The 23,415-nt window shown below is 42.8% G+C and overlaps 1 protein-coding gene across 1 annotated transcript in view; it reads right to left on the minus strand.

The window, feature by feature from the left end:
• Positions 1-23,415, minus strand: part of Fhod3 (formin homology 2 domain containing 3) — a 433,804-nt gene that overhangs the window by 151,952 nt on the left and 258,437 nt on the right. The window contains exons 7-8 of the mRNA XM_010638036.2: positions 12,888-12,999; positions 5,987-6,081 (exon numbers count right to left, since the gene is read on the minus strand). Of these exons, the coding sequence (XP_010636338.1) occupies positions 5,987-6,081; positions 12,888-12,999 (207 nt within the window). The remainder of the gene's footprint in view (positions 1-5,986; positions 6,082-12,887; positions 13,000-23,415) is intronic.

Consider the following 23,415-nt stretch of genomic DNA (forward strand, 5'->3'; position numbering starts at 1 on the left):
GAAGGAGAGGAGGGAAAGGGGATGAAAAAGCATTAAGATGTGTCATGTGCACCAACCAACTCTACACAGGAATGTCAACATATGTACTGCAAACATGTACTAATAAAAGTAAAAGAGAGTGAGCGACAGTAAAGGTGAGGGAGAAGAAGCCTACAGGAAAGGGATCTGCCTGAGGCAACGGGCAGTCACGGATGATGCTGGGATAAAACCCCAGCTCATAGCTCCCACTCTTGGATTCTATGCAAGGAATTCTGCCTGAAATCTCAAATGCTAATCTTTGTTCCCTAGTTATTTCACCACCTTTACATTTCTAAACACTATATACATTTCAAAATTATTTAAAACATGGTAACTTATCTCAGGAGACATAAGACCAACACCCTCACAAGAATCATTTCCCAGCTCCAATTTCTCTGATACTTCTATTTTGGACTATCAATAGTGGAAAGAATGTCCACATCCATAATCCATCCAGTGGCTTTTTCCTTCTGAGGCTGAGCAAAGAGTATACAATGCACTTTGAGATCAGAAACTCATGAGAAAATGGTTATGAAATAGTTTAATTACTCAGGGGGTTCAATAAGGAAACACACCAGGAGGCCATGAATCAGAAGCTGCTATAAACAGGTACTCACACATACGAGGCTAAGTGTGGAAAGCAACATGTCAGAGTGACATCAACAACATATTTATTACCAGATAACTGTAGGCATTGAGCTATTCCTGCTCCCAGCACACAATGAAAAGCATGCACTCACTCAACAAATCCCAACATCAGAACGTCATCTTTTGGTTTGGGTGAAAATTCTAGAACTTGTTATAGGATGGAAAAATACAAACAATAATATGAGGCCTGGGTAGGGCAGCAAGTAGAGACGCCCTATATACTTGCTGACTGCAAAATATACACATTGAGAAGACAAAAAGTTGACACTTTAGGATCTAGGATAGAAAACTTTCTATACTACAGAGTGGGGCCAGTGGGAGGCAAAGAGAATCTCCAGGAATCTCTTCACCTCTTCTCTCTCCTTCTTCCTCCCAGCCTGGAGTCAACTGAGGCTCTTTAAGTCAGGAGTTTGCAGGGAGTTAGAAGCATGGACCTACCAATCTCCACTGCCTTAGTGAGTCCACCCATAAAGAGTAGTAATGATCTCTATTAAATAATTAAACATTTAGACCTATAAATCTCAATAGACTCAAAGAGCCCTTACTCAATAACAGGCCTGAAACCAAGGGTGTTAAGAAGTCACATATCATGTCTGCTGGGAAGATCTGGACTCAGGCCAAGCTTGCAGACACCTCAGTTTCCACACATGGCTTCAGGGGAGATGGTGGCCTTCTACCACCAAAACAGCTTCCTTTTCATCCTGTGTGGAAGGGGGGTGCACATTCTCAAGTCATTCATTCACTTATTTTTGGTTGATTCTCTAATGTGCTCAGCTAATTTCACCTCACTCCACCTGACCTCAAGCCTCCCTTCCCAGTTCCACCCAGTTACCCTCATTGCTAAGTTGCCTGCATCTGGGAGATGTGGCACCTTTGCCCCAACTATCTGTGAGGCAAATGTTTCTTGATGCCTTTGTCCCCAGTTGCCATAAGATGTCACACACAGCCTGACAACTAGTGCCCTCTCCCTCTTGTTTTCTCTGATTTTGTCTTGCCAGGGCCTGTGACAAGTAATTAACTATGGTCACCTCCCAGATGGAAAACCCTAATATCCTAAAGGATATTTTTCCTCTACCCATGTTTTCATCGATTCTATCAAATTTTTTATGTAGAATAAAAAATCAATGTGGTAAAGCCTGGCCCAATATTCACAGCAGTGTCAACTGCGGAAGCCAAGAGCTGTAAGCACCCAAATCTCCTCCCATGAGTGATAAACAAATAGTGCTGCATCTACGCAACAGAATACTACAGAGCAGCAGGAAGGAGAGGGTTACTAATGCAGTAACACCCACAAACCAACATACATTACACTGAGTGAGAGACATTGGCCTCATAGAGTTACAGACTCTATGATCCATCTGACATTCTTGAAAACACAAAAGTATAGTGATAAGAGGATAAATCAGTGGTTTTCAAGGGTGACTGAAAAGTCAGGATGGCTCTATTAAAAAACATGGGAAGATTTGGGAAGAAAGTGGAACTAGTTAGTTCCCTAATTGTGAAGGTGATTCTTACCTGCATGTGTATGAAACTCATACAACTGAATATGAAAAGGGAAAGTCCATTTTACTGTATGGTATTTTGAAAGCAATTAATAAAGCAAACACTCAGCTTGAATCCATGTGGGTTAATTGTCTCCTGACCCTAATGTAGCAGCTCTTCTCCCCAGAGTTCCCTAGGGTCCTGCCTTCTTGGAATTCCCTAGCCAGACCCACACTAGCCCTTTTGTGACTCACTTACCCCATCCGAATCTGCAAAGTGGCCTATAGCTAACCTTAAGGCAGATTCTCACTGAGGGAATTTCGGGTGGGTCAAGACTGTGCATTACGTCATTTCAGCATGGTGAAAATGTCATGCGTGGTGAAAAACGATTAATTTCTGAACTTCCCTCAGATTTTCTGAAGACAGGAGATAGTGACAGGAAAGAGGAAGGAGCGGGAGGTAGTGAGTTTGTTTAATGTTCTGGGTTAACAAAGAAAGCTGTTTCAGTCTCAGACCCCTAGGCAGGCTAGGATTCAGTGGCCTTGCTTTGTCATGAAAATGTCAATTTTTAAAATTCCACATTATTATGCCATCGTTTATTTTGTTGAAATCAATACTGGTTAGAAACCACCCAACTTGCAATATAATTTCCCAGATTTCAGAGTCTGTGTTTTTCCCAGACCCATATGAACATTTCAATTTGTCATTCAGTTGGTATCTCAGAGTATTTTATTCACTGGGGCAATAAACACTCCAATTCAACAAGCAAACAAGCACCATGTGAGCAGCAACAGTCTGGTGACCTCTTCAAGAAAAGACCTGCATGAAGAATGAAGGCTTCTGCCTGGGCAGGACAACACAGGATGAGACAGAGAAGGGGCAAGCCACCAATGTAGGGACATTAAATACCACGTGAGGTCCAGCAGAGGGTGACATGCACCAGGTCCGTGCCAGTGACTGGCAACTGAGTGCCCACTGTCTGGGTTGTTGCTGAGATGGATCTAAGGACAGCTGGACACGGCCTTTACCAGTCAAGTGTCAGTATGACTCCCAGGTAACTCTGGGAAAGAGCGCAGTTTCCATTTTTGCTGAGTTCAGTGTTTCAGAAAACAGTGTAATAGATGACCTTTCTTTTTAAACGAACAACAGAAAATTGCTTCAAATCACAAAGTAGAGTTCACAAATTAATGTGAAAATAAAAGAACTCTTAAGATTATCTGTCAGAAAAACTGCTAGTTTCTCATCAGGGCTGTAAGAGTTTCCCATGTGGTTATCAAAAAGTGATATTTTAATCTGCAATAATACGTAAGATCCTAATAAGATTACTGACATTTAGAAATGGGAAGAAAGGAGCTAAAGGTGTAGGGAAGGTGGGATGGGTAGGGGAAGGGTAATAAGGGAAAAGAAAAAAATGTGAGATAATGAAAAGATGGAAATAAAGTGTTTGTAGATGAGGAGGAGAGGAGGGGGTGAAGGGAGGGCAGGGACAAGGGGAAAAAATGAGAACCAAGACCTGTCATGTAGAGGTACAAGATCCCAACAATGAATGTAACTGTACTGTATACCTTAAATGTACCAATAAACTCAATTAAAGCTGAAAAAAAAGTGATATTTTATTGAAAAGCAATCATTGCCATTATGAGCTGGGGAAAATGTCCTATTATTTCACTATGTATTTCTTTTATTCTCAGTTGTTTAATTTCATTTTTCTATTGGATTCTTCATATCTTTACCTTTTTTTGCCCTATTTTTTGGCAAATGAGTTTGTCATTTGCCTTTAGCTATAATTTGGTTCTCATTTTACAAACAAGACCATTTAGAATTTTACTCAGTGACATATATAAATCCCCCTTGGCATATGTTCACCGGTGTCATTATTAAAACAATCTTTATGAGAGGTTTCGGCACCAAAATGGAGTTATTTATCTCAAAAACAAGCAAAATGGAGCCGGGAGGTCAGAGGAGCGGGTGCCGTGCACACATGCCTATATTATGAACTATTCATGGAATTCCTGAAAACTGCAGTATTCCCGGCAAGCTGTCTGCATAAGCAGACTCGCCTAGCAATGCTCCCTCCACCAATTAGGTAACATCAACCTCTGCTACAGGCCCTGTAATCAATGGTCTTCTTTCAAAACAGCTTACAGGGACTTCTCCCCCTTTCTTCTTCTAAAATTAGCTTCCCCTTGCTAATATGCCTATGGCCTTCAAATATGTCCATGGCCTGCTACTGCATGTGTATTCTAGGTTGCAGTGCCTTGCTATTCCCAGGGAAACATGCTTTGGACAGTGAGTCTGTCACTCAATTGAAGTTGACAACTTTAGCAGAGACTAATCACACACCTCAAGTTCCTTCTACATTTGTTTTTTGCTTTGTTTTTTCCTCTATAGTTTCATTGAACTCTTCAGTCTATTTGGGATTTATTGTGGTATATGGGTAAAGAATATTTTCGCTCATTTGCACTTAGCATTTGGGTCTTGTTTAGAGCTGCCTGCCCCTCACTGGTGGAGACTAATGTAGTTCTGAACACTGGGGTCCGCCTCAGAGAAGCTGTGCACCAATCACCTGCCTAAGAAGACAGCAGATGACATTGTTTTAATCTCTAGAGTGAGCATGACAGTTTACTACTAAGTGGGAGAAGCTGTTGCTCATAGTTATACTGCTTTCTACGAATGTGTCTTCAGTGCATCAGGCGAAACATCTCTCCAGCTATATTGCAGGAAAGGATTCTGAATGTGTTCTGATGCTTTAATCATCACAGCAGCACCCTGGAGAGCACAGGGAGAGTCAGGAAGTCTAGGATACAAGGAGTCCAGTGAAGGAATTCCAGCCCCAAAACTGGACCTGGCCCAGGTCATCATGGGACCCACTGCCTCAGAGCAGCCCCTAAGACAGCTATTAAAAATGTCGACTGCTTCACAGGATGCTGGCCAAGGAGGGACCTGATGGGAGGAACAGGAGCACAGAGACGTGGTCAGCATTGCTTAAGAAGGATAGAACGCAGTACTGAGAATCTTTCTCTTAACCCAAGAGGCAGAATTCAATAGTCAGGGAAACAAAAGGCCTCATTTCTTCCTGACTTGTGAACTATTTCTTTAAAGTTGGTAATTCTTAAGGAAAAATGTTTTTAGGATGTATCTTGTTAGGAAAACCAATCACAAAATTCTTGCTATCAGCTTTTTGGTTTTACAGAAAAGAACCAAAGCACAGAAGCATGGAGATGCCCAGGGACCCTCAAAGATACGTGCAGCCAAGTGCACACACTGAGCATGTGTAAGGCGTCTTCTTCTGTGAAGAAGCACACAGCTGCTGTGGTTCCAGCCACCATGATAGGGGTCCACATGATGTGGATCTTAGAGGAGAATTTTTAGATTTTTCATTCTGTATTACTCTCCCAGTGCTGCTATAAACCAGGTACCACAAACTAGGCATCGTAAAACCTTAAGAATTTAGAAGTCTGATATTGAGGTGTCGGCAGAACCACGCTCTCTCTCTGAAGGCTCCATGGGACGACCCTGGCTTGCCTCAATCTGGATCGGTTGCTGGATAGCCTCAGCACTCCTTGGCTCACAGCTGCACTGTTCTGCTTTCTGCCTCTGTCTGCACTTGACTGTCTTCATTATGTGCACGTGTCCAAGCTGTCTTCCCTCTATGTCTCTTTCCCTCTTCTCATAAGGACAGCAATCGTGCTGGATTACAGGCTACCCCAAAGGCCTCATTGTAATTGCATGACATCTCCTAAGACCCTAATTCCAAACAAGGTCACATTCAGAGGTGCAACGGAGTCTACTGTGTCTTTTGGGATGATGAGTCAACCTACAACACACACTAACCAACCTTGTTCACTAAGGTCATCGCATAAACCAGCAGCTCTGTGTCGACTCCATCTTTTTCCTCCAGAATTTCCATGATATTTGTCCAGGGTTTGATGCCTACGATTAAAGCAAAAATCATTAGATACAGACATTCAATAACACTTCATACTCAAATTCACATCATAGTTAATCCAAAGATACATCCTCCACTGACAGCACTATCTTTCAGTTATCCAATTTCCAAGTGTGACAGCATCCTTGGGGTGGACTTGCACATGTTTCTAATGAAGAACATTCCTTGCAGGCAACAATATGCCACGTCATCCTGTCCTCTTCACAAAGGTACCATATTCTCTTCAGCATCGGGACACCTACATAGTTGCTTGAAGAAAACCCTTTATGGTAAATAGGCAATTTTTTAAAAACCTATTTATATGTAACCTTTTGGGCCATATACTTCAGAGGGGGAAAACTCTTTGTATTCTTTGAGTGTCTATCAGCACATAGGGAAAAGGATGTGGAGAATCATCATTTCCTCTAGCAGTAACAGTGACATTACCTGTCTGGCAATGATGTCAAGAACAGAAAAATATTACCTGTATTCTATCAGGGCAGAAACACTGTCTGAACATCAGCTTGGTACAAAGTCTCTCACTAGCTTTAAAATCTAGTGAAGTGGTTAGGCAGAAGAGCAAAAACAGGTATCACCACAGAGCCAACAGTGAAGCCTGCCAGTGAAGGAGGTGTCTTGTACTAGGGTTGGCTGTGGAGAGCTTAGAGTAAGAGCTGGCTCCTGAGATGGCTCTGCAGGTGAGGGCTCTTGTGTGGCTCTACCCAGGCTCCGGGAGAGGGCAGGAAAATCCTTCATGGTCAGGAACACCAGGCCAAGGGCAATGCTACAGAGGGGAACCACCCCTGACATGGTTTCCCTCACCTAAGGTAAGTGCTAAGCTTGAAGTAAGCATTGCCCTGCCCTTGGCTTGGTGGCTTGAAACACAAACCTCTTTACTTTCTCTATAAACACCTCAAAAGGTATTGCTTGTTTTTGCTTGATAAGGCAAATTTGGAGATAAACTAAATGCAGTAGTCCCTAAGTGCTGGTCCTTGGGTGGATTATGTCAGAGCTGCTCCTGACCTTCAGATGAAAGTTCCCAAGGGCACAGAGAATATCTATCTTGCTCATATCTGTGCTCTTAGCACAGGGCCTGGCATATAGTATGTGCTCAATAAAATGTCTACCAAATAATAATAGACTGTAGGTCTCAGAGTCTGACGTGGGTTAAACTAGAACAGTTTTAAAAGAACTAGAGGCAGGTATGCACAGTAAGAAAAGAAGATAGGAAGACTAAATAATAGACACCTGTGTAAGATATGAGACACACAGATGTGGTCTTATGCAGAGAGTCACTGGCTCTCCCAAGTGAACAGAAAGTCTTCTCCTTTGGCTGAGTCCCAGTCAGTAAGAAGCAGGCAATCTTCTCTGCTCCTTTGATCATAAAGGATCACTGAGCATAAAGATATGCTCCTTCCCCTGCTAATGGCTAAATTATCTCCTGGGTGATATTTATCACCACATTCCTTTGAAGTCCACACCAGTGTAATTGCTCTCTGAAGCCCAGCAAAGTAACTATTTCAGCCCTCAAGACAGTCAGTGGATATGGTCAGGAGGCCTTGTCTTGGTCTCACTGTCCAGGCGGGTAGGAGAGCTCTGGGCACCTCCCTCTGTGTTGAAAGGGAGCAGCTTCTGGCATTCACACACAGCACCAAGGCTCAGCATAAAGCACATGTATTAGTCACCGCATATGGTTAGAAGGGAACCGTGTGCAGCGGAGGAAGCATTGGGCCTAAGCATTTCTAATGGTGCACGTGGCCCTGCTGCTTCTGATTGCTTATTTTGAAGTCCAAGTGCCCAAGAGAGCCTTTCCCTGAGAAAGAGAAAGCAAGAAGCAGAGGAAGGTGGCCCAGAGGGAAGGAAGTAGCCCTACTACACTCACGCCCATGCAGACACAGGCACATGTGTGCACCATCTAATCCATTATAATTAAAACACCCAAACACTGACTTAATTTAACTGAAAAATGTGTTCTTCAGCTGTGATATCTGGTTCCCTCATTATTATTTAACAGTTCTGAATCCAGAAATGTGTATGTATTGATACACTGCTGGGATGAATGTTCACTCTTCTTTTTCTTTTAGACCAGAAAATGGGAAGTATTTAGAAGAATGAAGGTGAAAAGGAGGCTTAACACAAATAGTTCTGGCAGGGCTCTGGCTAAGCCAGTGTTAAGCACCAGCACTTCCAAGTCTCTTATTAGCTGTTTCCTAGTAGACTTAAGTGGCCTGGGTCACTCTCTTTGTGTCTTCACTGGCTCCCGACCTCCATCATGTACATGTGAGATACAGAGTGTGTGTGTGTGTGTGTGTGTGTGTGTGTGTGTGTGTGTGTGTGTGTGTGTGTGTGTGTGCACGTGCGTGCGCGGGCACACATGTGTGTGTCGGTGCATGTCCTTGTATTAGAATCACAAAGCACATGACCCTATCCCTTTATATAACAAAGAAGTTTGGTTCCAAATTAGTGGAATGAACTGTAAGACTCACCTGTAACAGTGGGCTAACAACTACCTTATAGGGTTACTATAATCATATAGTTGATACCTGAATACTTGTCAAATGAATGAATGGCATATGAAAAATGGAAAATACTTAGTGTCATGTCCCTTATGCAATGGGCATTCAAACATCAACAGGCATGGCTATAACGCGTGGCCTGGAGTGACTCCATACTCAACTAGGGAAGGGCAGTGCTCTCTCCCTACCAAACCACAGAGCCTCTCTCTTAACCCATATAAATAAAACTCCACAGAATAAAGAGCTCAAGGCTTTGTCCCTCCTTCTCTCCTCCTAAGTACATGCATTAAATCTAAAGAAAAATAAGACATTTGCAGCGTGCAAATAAGACATTTGCTCATGTCTCTGCATGAGTTGGTCTAACTCTCAAACAGAAGCGCCTCACAGAACATTACACATCTTTCTACGCTCCACAGAGACATTTCTGCTTAAAGGGTAATGAGATGGAGCTGGAGTACTGTCAACCTCTGGCTTCCACCATGCTTTGAGTGTTCTTCACCAATATCTTTGAACAGAATCAGAGGCAGGATTGCTTGGAAGGATGGCTAGACATTTTCCCTGTTAATCATGTGTGGTACACGTTTAAGAAGTATGTCATATCTCATCACTTCATAGTCAAATGGGAAACAGAACTTCTTCAAAAGCTGTGCTGAACCAAATTAATGAGATCCAAGATTTATGATTGAAACTTCATAGTGAGTTATCCTGTCTAGTCCCGTGCCCCACCCTCTGAGAGAAGCAAACCCTACGGTCAGAGGGAAGGTCCCACTGCCCAGGAAGTGACAGGCTTTCAACCAGCTCCCATCACCACCTCAGGGTAGACCTCAAGAAAGGAGTTTCTGATATGATAAGAAGACAAAGTGAAGTTCTCTCAAGGGCATTCATGAGTTTTGTTGTCTTTCTACCTGCCAGGTGTCTGATTTTCTACCCGTCCATCAGAAAGCGAAAGTGGCTTGAAGATGCAAGCAAAAGAGAAAAGAATCCAAGGGTCTCAGCAGACAGATTCAATGCTGTACCAGGTCCAGAAACTAATCAAATCCACCTTTCCATTCCAGCTCCTGTGACAAAGTACTTCCTGGGTCAAGTAGGGCATTTAAAGTTTTCCTTCTTTCACAAATATTAATTACTAACTCTGGTGACCTTTGACCCCTTCAGCTTTATCCCTGCTCTCTCAGTGGTTCATTTTGGCCTCCACGGCAGGATGAAGCCTTCTGCTTAACTGAAGGGTAGCCAGGCATGATGTTGGTAGAGCAACCAGGGGAATTTATTCCGGAATGACTTCATTTGCTTTAGGCGACGATGACTTTTGAGGACTCATAGTTTATTTTGTTGGTTTTATTTGCCGATTCCTTAAATCTGACAGTTTTTCTTCTCCACTTGAAGAGAGAGAGAACTGTCTACACTTAATGTGCCATTCACCCTGACTAAGGAATAAGTCTAAAGCCACTGTGAGGAGTAAAATTGATGGCTTATTTGTAAATGTGTTCACAAACGGGCAGTTTACTCTCAGTCGTCTCTAGCACCTGGGGCTGCTCTGGGGCCCAGCTGCTTCTAACCCGGCTAGGTGGAAACACAGCTGGAATTCATGCTGCTTTCTGCAGAACACCATGACATATTTATATGTTTAACTTCATCATAGGATTCTGCAACGATTTTACTAGCAGTAAAATAGGATGATGTTATATGTCTGTATTACAAAATCACAGCCAAGACCACACATGTCCATGAAGAAACATGTTATTGAACCACACATGATAAGCTATTTGAGTTTTTCCATGAGTGCTATTCCCTCCTACCCTTTTTTCAGCTGCTAGTGTGCAGTAGCAGACAGATGACAGCAGTTGTCAAAGGTTAAAATATTTTATAGGCAAAAATCATGAAGCTGAGAGAACAGCCCATTAGCTGTTCTGTTTTTTAAATTTTGACTAACTGAGAAAAGATGACCATCCTTTTGTCTTGTAGAGAGAGTCAATATAGCAGTGCACCTCTGGCTAGGAGCTATGGCTGAGTCTTGGACGTGGGGATACTTCAAGATCATTCCCACCCCAAAGAACATGCTCTTTATGAAATGTGAGGTTCAAGAAAAGAAGTTTTCAGCTCCACAAAGCCAAAAGAGAACTCCAAGGCCATGAGAAGGCTCCCTCTCTAACACAGCTCTCATGGCAAGGGCACTTGCGGTAACTTGAAATTAAAGACAAAGCTGACATTAGTTGTCCTAACGTGATCCCTAGAGTTGGGGAATGGAACACAAATCCTCCAAGGATGAATAAAAAGAGCTGCCTTTTTCCCCAAACACCAACCTCTAGCCTTAACATGTTCCCATGGCTTGAACCACCACTGGTACATCATGCCTGTCCCACTGGATGGCATGGGACAGTCCTGTCAGATGGTACAAGCTGCCAGATAGGACAGTCATGCATGTATAATCGCATCAAGAACATGTTAAGCCTAACTGACTGTCTTTGGGAAAGTCAGACATGGTTTCTGAGCCATTAGCCATTCTCACGCAGGATTCTCCACTGGCTCCAGCTCCTGCTTTGGCAACAAGTCTCTTCCTATCTGGCACGAGATGGCAATATACTTGGTAGAGAGAAACTTGCTCTGGTTTGGGATCCTCCTTCCAGACTCACAACCCTGGAGCATGTACTAGGCTCTGCCTCCTTCACATATACCCATGAAAAGGTTTGGAGCTGCCCCTCTGGGACCCACCATGCCTGGGGCTGGCATCTACCTGCACATTCATGGCAAAGGAGCGCCAGTTTATGGTCCTGAATGGCTTTCATGAACTTATCCTCAAACTTTCAAAGTGATTAGTGAGCTACTTCCCTTTGCATTTGGATTTAGCATCAGATGTGGGGTGTGGTCTCTGAGCACTGCTGACTCAGAAACACAAGTGATTTGAATCATGTATATTATTTAAGAGCCCCATTTCTTCTGCACAGTTCCATTTAGGCTGATGTGGGCATAAGTGTGCATGCAGGCACATATACGATCATACACACACAACTCTAAGGAAATATAACAACATGTTAGCCGATATCATCTTTGTCTCTTGAGGCAAAACTTTTATATATAAATATATATAAATAAAAAATATGGATTCAACCTAGGGAGTGCTGAGCTACATCTTTATCCCCTCCTCCATTTTTGGGTATTGTTGTTATTGCTTTTTATTTTAGGAGATAGGGCCTTGATACATTGCTCAGACTGGTCTTGAACTTCTAATCCTCCTACCTCAACCTCCAGAGTAGCTGGGATTATAGGTGAGTACCACTATGCCTGATTACAAAGTGATTTTTGGTAGTCTTCTTTACACTGTTTTTTCCAAATTTTCTACAGTAGTATTACTCTTATACTCATGAAAAGAAAAAAAAAATAAGTGTTATGATTTTGTTCTTCCTTTAGTCTTTATAAAAATAGTGTTATTAATCACTGAGTCCTCTTAGGGAAGAAAACAATCAGAGGACAAAACAAAACAAATCCCTGGCATTTTAGGTTCAGGTTTCATACTCTTCTAGGGGCCGCACAGCATGTGACACTCTAACCCAGATCGACAGCTCACACTTCTCCACGTGTGTGGCACACCTGCCTGCTCTGGGGAGCTTGATACCAAGCTGCAAGGCAGAGAATCTGCCTATGCAGGGCACACATTTGTGCACAGACAGACGATGACACAGGAGAAAGGAGAGACACCCGGGGGCTCTGAGAGCACATGAGAAAGCTAGGAAGGGCAGGTACAGACCAGGTGGGGGAAGGGGATAGCAGGTTGTCCCATAAGTCAGGTGAAGAATTTGGTTGGATTTCATCCTGTAGGCATCCTGTAGGTCACTGGCAGGTTGTAGATGAAGTTTGATGATGTGACCAAATTTGGATTTTAGAAGAATCCCCTAATTGTACTTAAAGGTGGCAAGGGACGTCAGGTGAGAGACAGTGAGGGCCCTAAGTAAGGCAGGGAGAAGCACGCAGAGGGGCAGAGAAGAAGGAGCTGAAGTGACCTGGCCCAGAGAGGGAAGAAGGGAGGAGCGGCTGTGTGTAGTGGCGGCAGTGCAGGCGGACAGAGGATAAAGACAAGTACAGGGTCTCACCCTCCTGGGTGGGTTCATGCGTGCCTTTCCTTCCTCATCACACCACATTCCAGCCCTAATCTCTGCATACTCACTCTCCTACAGCTAGATGTTTGTGCCCATGGAATTCTGTAAATTCTTCACTCTGTTTCAAACACGTCAGACCCGGAAGCCTCCCTACCTCAGGCTTTTTCGCCTTGATGACACAACGGTGGTGGGGGAGCTGCTTACCTCTCTTGGAGTCAACAGCAGAGACAGCCTGGGTGAGAAGAGGTGCATTGGACTCTGAGTACTCCACAAAGACAAGCAGCAGCTTCAGAGCTGTCTTCACAACCAGGCGGAACTGCAGAACAGACAAAACCATCAGGCAGCAGCAAATTGGCCCCATCCAGCTAACTGAGCCCAGCAACCAGCACTCACAGGGACCTCAATTCCCCTCTCAGCAACCATGCACATTCCTTACTCCATCCTCACTAACCTCTCTCTAGAACCCTCGGAAGGCAGGTACTAAACCCCGCCCCACCCCCCTGCATCATTCAGATAGGGCAGCTGTGGCACGAAGTACCCCGTCCATGGTCATGTGGTCTGTAAGATATAAAACCAAAACAAGGCATTCGGCTCCAGAGCTCACCCAAGGCAGTAATGCTGAGTAGGTTGATTCATTTTAACCCAAAAACACTGGGAGTTAGGCACAGTCACAGTTATTTTTCTGGTGAGGAAGCAGGCACAACAGTTTAAATGATTTCCTCTGGGTCACACACAACCTGCTTAGATAGACAGGAACCTGAGCCAAGCTCTGCATTTGGTGGGGGAGGGGGTATAGAAAATTAGACTCAAGACCTTTGGGCTGCACTACATCCCTAGACCTTATTTTTCAAATTTTGAGACAGGGTCCCACTAAGTTGCTGAATTTCCCAGGCTGAGCCTGGACTTGCAAATTCTCCTGCCTTAGCCTCCCAGAATGCCAAATGGAAGGTGCATGTCACCATTCCCAGTTAAGTTCCCCATTCTTAAAACCAGGCAAAGAAGGCTGCCTGGGGTCTTGGAACCTACATACCCTAGGCCCAGGGATCAGCATTTGTGAGGGGCCACACAGCCCAGAGGCTTCCTCACGTAGATAGAACTTGCCTTCAGAGAAGCCACAGGTCACTCACCCAGGGAAAATCCCACACCTCCTCTTATGGCTTCTGTCTAGATATCCCCCAAAGCCTCCTACTACCATAGATGGGGCTTTTCAGAAGTGGCTGGATCTATAGTATGATGCTGGGATTAAGTGTGCGATGATGGTATTGATTCACAGTGCGATCCTAGGATTAAGGGTGTCCCACCCTGGGTGTGAGTGCTACCTGCTGGGGTAGCCTAGATAGGCTAGAAGGGACAGAAAGAGAATAGCTTGCTGCTGTTGCTGCTTGATTCCTCACTGCCTTCCTCCTGCCTTCTGCCCATCACAAACAGCTTCTCCTCTGCGATGGCCCTCTGCCAGGCCACCTTGCCTTGGAGGCAGCCAACTATGAACTGAACCCTCTGCAAACTGTGAACTACAATAAACCTTTCCTCCTTTAACCTTGGATAATGGGTTATTTTGTCTCCGCATTGAGAACAGTAACTAAGATATTTCCCAATGGAAATTGTCAGATTCCTAATCCCTGGGGCTGAGGCAGCCTTGAGGGGTTTCAGATTGGTTCTCTTTTCCCTTGAAATGTTGCTGCAACCCCTTGCCTACAGTCTCACTTCCCTTGACCCAGCTATCTTCCAAGATTCTCCTCCTCAAGGAATTCAGACCAACTACATCCCAGTAGTGGGTTCAAATCATGCATCTATGAAACTACAACTCTGCTTTAGACTGCCTATCCCACCCAAGCTGTTGGCGTGCTGGTGCCCACCTCCATGGTGGCAAGCTCTTTCAAAGGGACAGGGGGCTTACCTGCATTGTGTCTCCACGATCTAGAACTGTACTTGGCCCAGAATGGGCTTGGAGGTGATTGCTCACTTAACAAATCCATCAGTTAATGACCAAGTCAATCAATCCATGACCCCTCGCCCATCCCAAGCTTCCATCGCCATATTGTGGTTGAATCTGTTCCAACTTCATAATTTTCTCTGCAGCCAGAGGAAGACCCAGTGCCTCTCAGAGGCATCTACTCACTAAAGTATAGACCCTACAAGTAACTGGGGGGAGCCCAAGCCAGGAACTATATTGTATGATACACAAAGGATATTTTAAAATATCGCCAATCCCAAGTCATTTCTGCATAATCATATAACACCTCTACGCCCTTGTTCCTTCCTCTACTGTCATACTTGTAACCAACTACCTGTTTTTTCCTTGGCCCCATGTCTCTCTCCAGCCTGTTCCCAATACTGTTTCTCAGCTCCTATTTACAGGAAAACTTATCCAAAGAGTTGCTATGGCCCCGGCTCTACTTCCCATTGATTTCCCAGACTAGTCTGCTAAGATTGCTATCACCGCCACTATTTACTCTTGTCAAGGTTGACAACAGCCTCCATGTTGTCAGATCCAGTGGTCACTTCCCTGTGTCCATTTATCTCAACTCTCAGCAGCGTGTCGCACATTTAACTGCTTCCTCCAGAGACAACTTCATCCCTCTCTCAGTCCAGACAACTAGTCTTCAGAGGGGCCAGCCCTTCACAGCTCTGTCTTCTTGCAGCTATGTCCAATCTGCAGCCCGTTGGATTTTCTTATCCTTTACAGTTTGATTTTTTTTTTTTAGAGTGAAGAAGAAATGTCTTGGACCAAATATAAAATATTTAATATAGTTGATGTGCATAAGCATCAAAACTTCCTTTTTAAATATTTTTATTATACTTTTAAATAGGTAGACCACAGGTTGAATACACCTGATAGTATAATCAATTCAGTGTAGAATGTCTCATTTTCCACCTCTGACCTCTTTCATGCTCTTTTTGTACACACTCTTAGCAGATTTATCCAGTCCCTGGGTTTTTAAAATCAGATGCAAAATTTTGCTCTCTAGACCTATCTGAACTCTTGAGCGGGGTGGTTATACCATCTCTCAGATGCTAATAGGCACCTTGGATTCACTGTGGTTAAAACAAAACATTCAGTTTTCATACATGAACCCTCTGCTCCACCTATCACACATAGCCTGTCCTGTTCCCTCCATAGGTTCCACCTCAGTGAAAGTCACAATCCTCCACTGAGTGCATAGCAGAGTCACCTGTGCTTCTCACCCCATCCTCAAGGCTAGCCCATTGCCAGTGCTGTCGGAGCCTCCTTCATGGTCAGTCCTGAATCTCCCTTCCTCTCCAGATCCCTTTCTATTGAGGGCAAGCACAATGGCCTCCTAGTGCCCCTACATTATTCCCTTGACATCCATACTGTGGCCAGAGTGGCCACTGTACCCTCTTGCTCTCCACACTCCCCCGTCTGCCCACTGGGCTCCAACCATCAGCGCTTCAGCTGTGTGAGTGTGTTTTTCACATTCAATGGTTTGCTCATGATTCAGGATCTCTTCATTGGTTCTTCTCTGTCTGGAACCACTTGGCCTTATGTGTCAGGGCTGAGAAATTCCCCTCATGGAAATGCCTCCCTAACTACTTCATCTGAAGAAGCCCTCAGCCACTGCCACATCACTGTTTCATTCTCTTCACATCCTTGGTCATGATCTGAAATTGCTATATGGTCATCCATCCTTCAGTGGCATGAGGGATGGGTTCCACAGGCATAAAAAGCCATGGATGCTCAAGTCCCTTAGATAAGGTGGTGTAATAGTTACACATAATACACACACTCTCCAGCAGACTTTAAATCATCTCTAAAATACTAACAATACCTAATACAATGTGAATTTGATGTTAATATTGTTTTCTGTAATATTTAGGGAACAATGACAAGAAAAAACTGCATGTTCAACCCAAACACATTTATTTCCAAATATTTCTGATCCATTCTTGGGTGACTTCTCATGCAAAATCTGAAGACAGGGAGGTTTGACTGAATATACATTTGTTGAATACACTGCTGATCTCAACTAAGAACAGAAATTACATGGCAACAGAGATGTGGTTTTATCTGCTACAGGAGCTGCTCAGCCAATGTTGTATATGAAATGTAGGCCATTGTCTCTTCGCTGAAGAGTTTCCTTCCAACCCACTGCCCTGAATCTTGTGTGGAGCAAGTCATTTCTACCCCAGCGACCACTTCCCATCCCACCACAGCTCTGGCCAAGCCATGGCCCCTCCACAGTTAATTTGAGGGCAAACAGTGTCATGAGCTTCCATCCCCATGTCCATGTCCCCCCACATAGTAATCTGAGGGGTTGGAGAGCTCCGAACTCTGAGGGTTTCTACTCTCATAACTTAAGTCCCACAATTGCTCCTCTGCTTCCTGCCCAGGAACAGACTAAATTCCAGAGAATTTTCTCAACAACTACAAAGTTGGGGGCAGACAGGGAAGGTCTGGCATAATGAACTATGCTTTATACATTCAGAGGTAGAGAAATTTTTTCAAGTAAATAAAAAAACCTAGCAAGTCCAGGCTTGGCGACTTCCTCAGTGGGTGGACTATTATTATGTGGTTTAAGCCTTCTAAATGCCTTTCTGGGAAAGAACCTGGCTGGTGCCCAGCCCCACTTCCCCTATTAGCTAGTCTCAGCTGGGGCCCTTTCTGCCCATGTCATAAAGATTCCTTGGGCATATCCAACATGGTTTTGGGAGGCCAGAATCACCACTGTTCCTTAGGAGGCTCTCTAATGAAGAAACCACTGTTTTCTAGCAACGTATTTCTTTTCTATTGGTCTCAACATGCCCATTCATGTCTTCTTCTCCTCTCTTATAAAGACTCTTTTGGCCCTGTAATTTTATCTTTTAAAAAATTCTCAAACCCTTATGATTCATAATTTTAGGTTTCTATGAACTTGGCTTCTATTGAGTACAAGTTTATCTTTATGGACTTCTGAAACTTTGCTATGTAAATTAATAATAAACACATCAGGTAAACTGTTTTAGAAAGAGGAGCATCAGAACATTGTGTGGAAATGCTTGGTACTAACAGCAAGCATATCTAATTATTCATCAAAATATATCATCCAGGGGGCTTCTCTTCAGAAATTCCTTAATAGCTTTAGAGCATAGATTTGAAAGTACTAAAAGTATATTGCTTCAAAATGATTCTGTAACAAACCCCCATTCATCTAGATATTGCTCAATTTTATGCCCTCATGCATCTCAAACAAGACTTGCAAACCTTGGAACAGCCACCTTGGAGGTCACACACCCATCTCTCCAAGTTTAAACATGCTGCTCTTCCCAAAGCTCCTAACAATGCACACTTGGTGCCCCTTCTGCTTATCTTAGAATCATATGAATACGAGGCACTGTTGAGATCCCCAGCCTACATCTGCGAAAGAGGCAATCCTGGGAGGGCAGTGATGGAGTAAGAGGGGCAGGTGCAAAGGGGCAGCAAGAGCAAGCTGCATGAATGAGGAGGGGTACACATCACTGCTGCACAGGGGCCGGGACATACATCACTGCCTGGCTCGGAGGAGATGGCTTTTCAGACAAGACACACCAGCCAAGTGGCACACTGCTCTGCCTTGTCTGATGTTCACCTTGCTCCTGGTGCTCCTTCACATTCTAATGAATGGTTTCACTGCAACGGCCTGCGGGCTCATTCACCTGCCTGTGGATCCAGCACCAAGAGAAAATCAGTAAGAACTGATGCTCACTCTCAGAGTATCTGATGCCAGGGGAAGATAAAGCAGTCATAAAACAATTAGATGGAGCTACAGGCAACAAGAAGTCTGCAACAGTGGTCTGAGGACAGACAGGGCAATGTAGGAGGAGCAAATCCCCAATCCATGGAGGTTCTACCTGGCTGCTTGCTATGGTTGCTTCACAGAAGGAATTCAGAACCTCGATCGGGTGGACTGGCTAACCCCATACAGGTTCCCTCCCAACCCAATATTTTTTGCTCTCAGTTCCAACATCAGGAGCATCTTCCAGATGCCCAGAACTCAGTTTCAATATGAAAAAAATCAAATGAGTTACAGAACAGTCATTTGACAGAATATTATAGGCATTCATTATTTTAAAATATTATAATAACACAGAGAATGTCTTATATTAGTGTTTACTATATAAGAAAAATCAGAAAGTTATCAAAAATTAATAATCTTTATGTGGTAGCATTTCTAGGTGATTTTTTACTTTTTTTATTTTTGAAGTTTTATATAAAGAGAATATATTACTCTTATAATTATAAAAAATCCAATGAAAGTTTTTTAAATTAGACTTTTAGTATCAAGATTTCCAGATTATATGTTAACATCAGCTATATTTTTTGCTTCAAGCACTTATTATTAACTTCATTAGAAAAAATAATGTTATATCATTTTCTACTATTTAAATACATATGAATTCAAGTAATTTGGAATTATAAACAAAAATCTAATAACTGTGATTTTTTTCCTGGGGATTGAACCCAAGGACACCTATGATAGGCAAGTGCTTTATAACTAAGCATTACCTGCATCCCCTTCTTCTTCATTTTAAGACAGTGTCTTGCTAAGTTCCCAGGCTGATAATGCAACTTCAATCCTCCTGCCTTACCATGAGAGTAGCTGGGATGTAGTTGTACACTACCACACCTGCCTCAATATCCAGGATTGATTTTAGACAACAGTACAAATCAAGGAATTTGATGTTCCGGTAACTTCTTTTGGCTGGAGGATACACAATTAAACTCTTGAAGACACTGGCATAGGAAAAGACTAAGAACAAATCCTCAGTCACATGGGAACTAGCACAAAGAATCAACAACTGGGATCTCATCTTATTAAAAAGCTTCTGCAGTGAATATCCAGGATTGATTTTAGACAACAGTACAAATCAAGGAATTTGATGTTCCGGTAACTTCTTTTGGCTGGAGGATACACAATTAAACTCTTGAAGACACTGGCATAGGAAAAGACTAAGAACAAATCCTCAGTCACATGGGAACTAGCACAAAGAATCAACAACTGGGATCTCATCTTATTAAAAAGCTTCTGCAGTGCAAAAGAAGCTCTCCCAACTGGCATAGGAAAAGACTAAGAACAAATCCTCAGTCACATGGGAACTAGCACAAAGAATCAACAACTGGGATCTCATCTTATTAAAAAGCTTCTGCAGTGCAAAAGAAGCTACCAACAGGGCTAAGAAACACCCTACAATGTGGGACAAAATTTTTACCAGCTGTTCTTCAGACATATATGTCTAGAATATATAAAGAACAAAAAAAATCAGACCCCCAAATATAAAGACTCAATTCAAAAATGGGCATCTGAAATGAACAGACATTTCTCAGACAAAGAAGTAACAGCAGCAAATAAACATATGAAAAAAAGTTCAACATCACTGGTCATTCAAGAGATGAAAATGAAAAAAAACACTGAGACTCCACCTCACCCCATAATGAATGGCTGTGATCATGAAATTAACCAATAACAAATGCTGGTGGGGTTGTGGGGAAAAGGAACCCTGCTCCACTGCTGGTGGGTGTGTACTGGTGCAACCACTATGGAAATCAATATGGAGATACCTCAAACAACTAGGACTAGAGGTCTCATTTGACCCAGCTATTCCTCTGCTGGGTATCTTCCCAAGAGAATTAAAAGAATCATACCACAGTGATATGTTTTCACCCATGTTTATAGTGGCACAGTTTATAATAGCTAAAACCTGGAAACAGCCCAAATGCCCAGCAACTGGAGACTGGATAAAGAAGATGTGGGGTTTTTTAAAAATATAAAGTGGAGTACTACTCAGACATACAGAATGAAAAACTAGAGACACTTATAGCTAAGTGGATGCACATTGAGGCCATACTCTTAAGTGAAATTAATAGGACACACATGTAAATACTGAATAGTTTCTCTGGTATGAAAAACTAAAAGTGTAAATAAGGATCAAAATGTACAATTGATATTGTGGAATAGGAAGAAAAGGTCTAAAGGAATAGGGGAAGTGGGAAGGGCAGGGGAAAGGTTAAGAAGGGGAAAGAAAACATATGAGAAAAAGAAAAAAATGGAAACAAAGTTTTTGTAAATAGGGAAGGATGGAGGGGGTGAAGGGAGGGCAGGAGAATGGGGAAAAGATAAGACCCAAGAGACCCAAGACCTTTCACGTAAAGGTTCAAGATCCCAATGATGAGTGTAACAGTACTGTATACCTAAAACGTATCAATAAAATTAATAGGAAAAAAAGGATTAACTGGCTAAGAAGATCTCATGGTATTAAATATACTTTCAAGGTTTTTAAAAAGTAATACTCAAGATTGGGCTTCTGTCTAGTGAGAAAGCTACAAAGAATACCACTTTCAAACTAACAACAACAGAAAGCTAAATGATCATTAAGATAATCACTCTATTTGAGCCCATGATGGAGCTAGAATTGCAGGGAAACCAAGCAGCTTAAAGTCTAAGGGGGGACCATTTTCCTTCCAGTAAGAAAAGGCAGTGGTCCATCAGAGGTAGAGCCAGGGCAGAAGATGAAGCCATTATTCAAAGCAGCAAGAAGAACACATAAAGAAGTTTTAATAAATTTTCAAAGAACAAGATTGCCAGGTGTGGTGCTATATATATTTAATCCCAGCACTCGGGAAGCTGAGGCAGGAGGATTATGAGTTTGAGGTTAGTATGGCCACTCAGAGAGGTTGAGGGGAGCCTGATCTACGTAGCAAGACCCTGTCTCAAAAAAATTTTTAATTAAAAATAATAAAGGCTAGCTACTAGGCATGGTGGTGCAAACCTGTAATCCCAGCACTTGGAAGGCTGAGGCAGGAGGATTGCTGTGAGTTCAAGACCAGCCTGGGCTACATAGTGAATAGTTGAGTTCCAGGTCAGTCTCAACTACATAGTTAGACCTTGTCTCAAAAAACCAAAAATATTAACATAAAAAATAAATAAAGGCTAAGGATGTGTTACCATGAGAGCCCAAAACCTCTGGAAAACACAGACACAAGAAAACTGGCATCCTTTCTGCAGACTACTCCCAGGGGCAACCCTGACACTCTTGGCAAAGTCAGGAACAGGATGGGACCTAAGAAAGTCTCTCCTAGTGCACATCTGGGGTTTACTCAGAACAGCAGAATAGCAACTACGCAAGGTGAGGGGGATAGATGACATCCAAAAATGCTATCATACACAACACTGTCAGTTATCTGACAAAATGGTCTGGAAAATTTTTGAACTAAAATCTGGGGCACTTAGAAAAGAGGAACTATCAGGTACATCCATCCCAATATGAGAAGTAAAAGGCAGACAGAGCACATCTTTAAGTTAAGAGGTTGGTAGACTCCTGAGAAAAAGTAGTATTGGCTAACAATACAGGACACTTTTGGTGCCAAGTACAAAGCTCAGGGTTCTACACATTATTCTCATTTTATAGCTTATCTCCATGAAATGAACAGGTAATCCACCCAAAGGACCACACAAGTGTGCTGGACCCCAAAGTCAAATACTTACTGCCAGATGCAGCAAAGCTTTACTCCACGGCCTGTGAACTAAATGAAAAGATGCAGCCAAAGGCTCCTAGCATAAGAAGGCTGCCACTGACTCCAGAATGGCCCTAAAATGCCCTGGCTTGTCTCTCTCGACACAGAGACTGCACCGGTTTAGGGTACTACCTGTCTCTGCCAGACTCAACATTCTGGTCCATGATATACAAGCTTCACTTACTACATTTATGCTAAAACTAACACTAGCAGTTAATATGATGAATGGTCAAGCTGAAATTCACAATTATCTTGAAGAAGGAATTCTGGTTTCACCAATAGGGAAAAAAATGCAAAGCATTGTATTTTGTTGTAAAACAATCAATCACAGACATGTCAAATAAAAGAAGCTAGCAAACACAGATAAGTGGGGGGGGGGTTAGAGGGTTAGTAGATTACCATTTCTATTTGAGCCAGCACCCAAGGCTGCTACCAAACGGGCTTATGAAACAAAGGTGGGATTTGTGGGAGGATAACGTCATTCCCCAGAAGCTAGCATTTTACTATTCTTTCTTCTGGATGCACAGAAGTTACTACCTAGTATGATGAGTATTAGAAATTATGTCCCAAGCCTCTCCTCAGACAAAGGACTATTATTTAGAATATATAAAGAACTCAAAACAACCAGCCCCCTCAAATATAAAGACCCAATTCAAAAATGGGCATCTGAAATGAACAGACATTTCTCAGACAAAGAAATAAAAGCAGCAAGTAAATATATGAAAAAATGTTCCACATCACTGGTCATTCGAGAGATGCAGATGAAAACAACTTTGAGATTCCACCTCACCCCACAAAGAATGGCTGCTATCAAGAAATCAACCAATAACAAATGTTGGTGTGGTTGTGGGGAGAAAGGAACCCTTCTCCAGTGTTGGTGGGAGTGCAGACTGGTGCAACCTCTATGGAAATCAATATGGAGATACCTCAGAGAGCTGGGACTAGAGGTTCCATTTGACCCAGCCATCCCTCTGCTGGGTATCTTTCCAAAAAAACTAAGAGAATCATATCACAGTGATGTATACACACCCATGTTTATAGCGGCACAGTTTGTAATAGCTAAAACTTGGAAACAGCCCATCTGCCCATCAGTTGGAAACTGGATAAAGAAGATGTGGTTTTCCTATAAAATGGAATACTACTCAGCCATAAAGAATGAGAAAGTAGATTCATTCATAGGTAAATAGGTACATTTTGAGGATCTACTTCTAAGTGAAATAAATAAGTCACACATATGCAAATACC

This window comes from Fukomys damarensis, unplaced genomic scaffold (genome assembly GCF_012274545.1).
Source record: "Fukomys damarensis isolate Sample0158 unplaced genomic scaffold, DMR_v1.0_HiC HiC_scaffold_30, whole genome shotgun sequence".
Taxonomy (NCBI): domain Eukaryota; kingdom Metazoa; phylum Chordata; class Mammalia; order Rodentia; family Bathyergidae; genus Fukomys; species Fukomys damarensis.